Here is a 2,717-nt window from a genome sequence, read left to right on the forward strand (position 1 = left end):
ATTAAATAGTCTTAAATTGCCCTTGGCCAGCACCGACAGTATGCGACTAAATGGCATTGAAGAACATTAAAGTTTCTCTCTTCCCTTTGACAAGTACATGGATTGTACACTATGTTATGGGCTGGCATCTTTCCTTTTTTTTTTTCAACAAAACATTTTAACCCATTGGCATGTTTGCATAGGAGTTTGTTAATTACATGTCATGAAGTTCTTTTTAATAAATTGGTGTGTTTTTATTCTTCCTTGGATATGTTTATTTGTGTCCTCTATATCATTGACATATTTATTTCTGTCCTCCAGGGACAACTGGGGTAAAAAATTTGGTATCTGTCATCTCAGGTCAACCAGGATTTATTCCCTATCTGCAAGTTCAGAACAAACTAAAAAGTCAACCTCTCTGAATATAAAGTTAAATTCCTCCTCTATGAAGTGGACTTATAGATATTTAATAAAGCTGCTGTTTACATTATTTTAATAAAGAAAATGTAATTTTAGGAGGGAATATTAGAGTGTTAACATATGATCTAAAAATTAGTCAATTGTTAAAGGACAAAACTGCTGTTTTAAAATTATTTTTACACCTAATTTGCTGCATGTACTTTAACATGCAGATTATAGTGTTGTAGTTCTGCAATATGAAACATTATTCACCCTAGACATTATCCACTAGCAAAAAGATGGGGCATTTTTTTTTTGTCTTTATTTTAAACGTATAGTTGATATTCACCCAGGTTTTCAGAATGCAAACCCTAAGTTCTTTCAATGTTTGTTGATTTTTCTGCTTTTGCCTTACATGTCCCAGAGAATATCTGAATTTATCAAATGAGAAAGAAGCTTAGCTGGCTATCCCAGGATTTCTTATGCAGTTATTCCATATAAGTACAACAGATACAAAAGATATGGCAATAAACTTGGGGAAAAAATTAACCCTTTTAAATGAGAAGGTTTGTGACCAAGGGAAACAGAAGACAATTTCCTGAGAAAATATTTGACAGATAGGTGGGTTGTAATCTATTTTGCGTACATATATATATTCCAGAGTATTTGGAAACTAATACATGCTCAGTTTTTAGCAAGTGAGGTATTGCTTATTGCACAGATATGTTTTTTTTTAAGCATATGTCACTTGTATTGACTCTTTTAGTTTTGTTTATTATTGATTACAAATTTATTCATCTGTGGTCAAGAGCAGGGATGAAGATGAGGCGATGGCGGTAGAGGAGAAGAAAGATCATAAGGCCCCAAATTAAAGGGCATTTTGCAATAAGCTGAATCACAAAAAGTACCTCTTGTAGTGGTTTTATTTAATATGTCCTCTTATTTGCCATCAATATTACATTAGAGCTGAAATTCCAATTCTAGGCTCAGAGTTCGGTCTCTTTTTAACTTTATTTTGAAATTATTGTAGATTCACATGCCATTATGAGAAATAATACAGGAAGATCCTATATACCCTTCTACCAGTTTCTCCCAATGGTAATATCTTATATGTAACTATAGTATAATATCACAACCAGGAAATCAATATTGAATCGAATGCATCCACCACATTCACATTTCACCAGTTTTACGTACACTCATTTGTGTGTGTGTTTACTTAGTGCTATACAGTTTTATCACATGTATAGATCTGTATGCCTACAACTGTAGTCAAGATAACAGTTTCATCACAAGAATGCCTTTTGCTGCCCTATTAGAGCCATAGCCATTTCCTTCTGTCACTTCACCCACACCAGCCTCTGGCAATCTTTAAATCTATTCTCCATCTTGATCTTACATCATTTCAAGCACGCCATATAAATGGAACCATACAGTATGTGCCCTTTTGAGATTGGCTTTTTTCACTCGCCATAATTCCTTTTGGTATCTTTCGATCCATAGAAAATATAATTTCTGAATCTGGTCCTTTAATTTGGATACAGGACAGCCTTAAGTTATGCTTATTCCATAGGTAATATCTAGAATTTTTACCGATACTAGAGAAAACAAAGTTGTCTTTACTGTTGATGGTAGCTTGAAAATTTTATAATGCTAAAAAAGTAGATGAGGAAATTAAATATATTTAAATAGTATTTAATGTGACAATCTTTGTAAACTTGAATTTCTAAAAAATAAGCAAGTAAAACAAATTTCCTAGTGTTCTAGGATAGTGATTTTTTCCATGTTATAAATGTATTAACACATTGCAAGGGAACTCCATCAATGTCAAAATAATATTGGAACTATGTGGAAGATATTACAACCCAAGGAGATATCTTATATATCATCTCGCAAAGTTTAAAATATTTTTTATTAGACTGTCCTTATATCTCTAAAAGGCTGTGGAAATTAAGCTCTAATGTTCAGTTTTTCTTTGCCTGAAAAACTGATGACAGCCAAAGAATGTTTTTCTATATCCCTTTTAACAGCCTTTTTTTCTCTTGCCTTGACGATTTGTTTATTCCCCTGTTCTGTCTGGATGTTAAAATGGCCTCTTTTATTTCTAAGACCTCATCTAAACCTTTCAGATAGTGTATTATGCCTTCCTAACAACCCTGTCTCTCACCACTTTCTCATGTGTTCTTTGTAGAATGTGAGCCAATAGAAGCCATAGCCAAGTTTGACTATGTTGGGCGATCTGCCAGAGAACTGTCCTTCAAGAAGGGAGCCTCCCTGCTGCTTTATCACCGCGCATCCGAGGACTGGTGGGAAGGGAGGCACAATGGGATTGACGGGCT

General features: G+C 34.0%; 1 protein-coding gene across 2 annotated transcripts in view; it reads left to right on the forward strand.

The window, feature by feature from the left end:
- Nucleotides 1-2,717, forward strand: part of SRGAP1 (SLIT-ROBO Rho GTPase activating protein 1) — a 240,490-nt gene that overhangs the window by 227,455 nt on the left and 10,318 nt on the right. For both annotated transcript variants that reach the window (XM_023520517.1, XM_023520519.1), the window contains exon 19: nucleotides 2,570-2,715. In XM_023520517.1, the coding sequence (XP_023376285.1) occupies nucleotides 2,570-2,715 (146 nt within the window). The remainder of the gene's footprint in view (nucleotides 1-2,569; nucleotides 2,716-2,717) is intronic.

Source organism: Pteropus vampyrus, unplaced genomic scaffold, assembly GCF_000151845.1.
Source record: "Pteropus vampyrus isolate Shadow unplaced genomic scaffold, Pvam_2.0 Scaffold9, whole genome shotgun sequence".
NCBI classification, from domain to species: Eukaryota; Metazoa; Chordata; class Mammalia; order Chiroptera; family Pteropodidae; genus Pteropus; species Pteropus vampyrus.